This window comes from Geospiza fortis, unplaced genomic scaffold (assembly GCF_000277835.1).
Source record: "Geospiza fortis unplaced genomic scaffold, GeoFor_1.0 scaffold61, whole genome shotgun sequence".
Lineage (NCBI taxonomy): Eukaryota > Metazoa > Chordata > Aves > Passeriformes > Thraupidae > Geospiza > Geospiza fortis.
In genome coordinates, this window is record NW_005054430.1 from 1,512,886 (window position 1) to 1,514,943 (window position 2,058).

Genomic DNA, 2,058 nt, shown 5'->3' on the forward strand with positions numbered 1-2,058 from the left:
AAGGAAGGGGGGAAAGGAAGGGGGGAAAGGAAGGGGGGAAAGGAAGGGGGGAAAGGAAGGGGGGAAAGGAAGGGGGGAAAGGAAGGGGGAGAAAGGAAGAGCTGGAAGGCCCTGCAGGCAGGGAAAAGGGAAGCTCTACACTTCCATGGAGATAAAACCCCAGGATCTGTGGAAAACAACATCCAAATGCAAGAACTATGGAAAAAGCCCACTGCAATCCTGTGCCTTCCTACTGGAACCTCTGATGGAGCAGCAGAATGCAGGAATAAAAGTGATTCCTGCTCCTCTGGTGCATGCCAGCACAAGGAGCAGTCCATGGCATGAATCCTAGGATCAGGAGGGATCTTAGGATAATCCTTTGGTGCCTGAAGTCACCCCACAGCAGGATTGCCTTGTCCTGGGAGGGTTTCACTTACTCCAGCCAGAGATAAAAGGTTTTCCAGGGATTTGGACATCAGCAGGCACTTCTTGGCTCTGGTCACGGCCACGTAGAGCAGGTTCCACTCGTCCTCAGGGGTCCTGTCTGGGAGGGAGGAGAGACAATCCATGGATTTAGGGAACAGGGGTGAGCAGCTCTCTGTGGTCCTTCCAATGCTTCAACCAGTGTCCCCAGAATGAGCTCTGAGGTTCCTTCCCACCCAAACCACCCCAGGATTCCATTTGGGACAAATCTCTGGTATTCTGGGCTGCTGGATGTGCTTGGGGTGGGAATCTGATCCTGATTTTCTCCTTGCTGACGATTTCAGGCTCTGTCTCCATGGGAAGCTGGGAGGAGACCTGGGACATTCCCACTCCTGCTTGTCCTGACAGGAGGAGGAGGAAAACAAAGCCTGGAGGGATTTGGGATGGCTGGAGGCTCCTTTCCATGGAGAAATTCCCAAATCTCCAATCCAAACCTGCCCTGGCTGTTCCCTCTTATCCAGGGGTTGATTCCCTGGATAACCTGGATGCACTGGGAATTCTCATGGAGGTATGAACACGGAATTCCCAAATTACTGAGGCTGGAAAAGAATGCTTCAACCAGGACGAGGCTTGGAGCACCCTGGGATAATGGAAGGTGTCACTGCCCATGGAATTGGATGGGCTCTAAGGTCCCTTCCAAGCCAAACCATTCCAGGATCCAGCTCTGGAAGGACACTGGGGGTTTCTCTGGGAAAGCAGGAATTTGCAGCCCCTGTGTTTGCAGCTCCTGCCTCATCCCACATTTCTCCCTCCACTCTGCATGCCTGGAGAAGCCACTCCCAGATCCCTGTTTTCTGTCTGGAGCCCAGGCTTGGCTCTGCAGGAGCTTCCCTGGATTCCCTCTGGGAATTCACTGGGAAGGGAGAAACTCCAGAACAGGAGCCTCAGGGAAGCAGTGGCTTCCCAAATCTGGACTGGGCTTTGCTGCCACACCACTCCAAGCTTGGCTGTGGGAATATTTATGGAATGGGAGAATCCATAGAGCTGGAAAAGGTGTGCAGGAGAATGAGGAGGGGGAGGTTATTTTAATGGGAAAAATCACTGGGAGGGCCCTCAAAACAGGTACAGAAAAAAATAAGGACTTGATCTTTCTTTTCCTTGTTCTGCTTGGACACAGGATGGTGGAATCAGGGAATCAAGGAATTATTTAGGTTGGGAAAGGCCTCGAAGACATGGAGTCCAACCATTCCCAGCACTGCCCCGGTCACCCGTGTCCCCAGTGCCACATCCACAGGGCTGGAAATCCCTGCAGGAATGGGGCCTGCACCCTGCCCTGGGCAGTTCCAGTGCCTGAGCACCTTTTCCACGGAGAAATGTTCCCTAAAATTCAACCAAACCTCCTCTGGCACAGCTGGAGAAATCAACAATGGGATCAGAGAATGCTGAGCTGCTCCAGAGCCCGGAATTCCCAGCTGGAATCAGCCCTGGGCATCCCTGACCTGGCTCAGCCTCCCACACCAACCCCAGGGAATGGTTTATCCAGCTCCTGCCCTGGGATGGGAATGGTTTATCCAGCTCCTGCCCTGGGATGGGAATGGTTTATCCAGCTCCTGCCCTGCTGGGATGGGAATGGTTTATCCAGGTCCTGCCCTGCTG

The 2,058-nt window shown here is 53.4% G+C and overlaps 1 protein-coding gene across 2 annotated transcripts in view; it reads right to left on the bottom strand.

Moving 5' to 3' along the window:
• The window catches only part of FBH1 (F-box DNA helicase 1), a 35,805-nt gene that overhangs the window by 3,485 nt on the left and 30,262 nt on the right, over nucleotides 1-2,058 (bottom strand). For both annotated transcript variants that reach the window (XR_004082371.1, XM_031061887.1), the window contains exon 17: nucleotides 417-523. Coding sequence is in view for 1 of the 2 variants with exons in the window: in XM_031061887.1 (XP_030917747.1) it covers nucleotides 417-523 (107 nt within the window). In the remaining variant the exon portion in view is untranslated. The remainder of the gene's footprint in view (nucleotides 1-416; nucleotides 524-2,058) is intronic.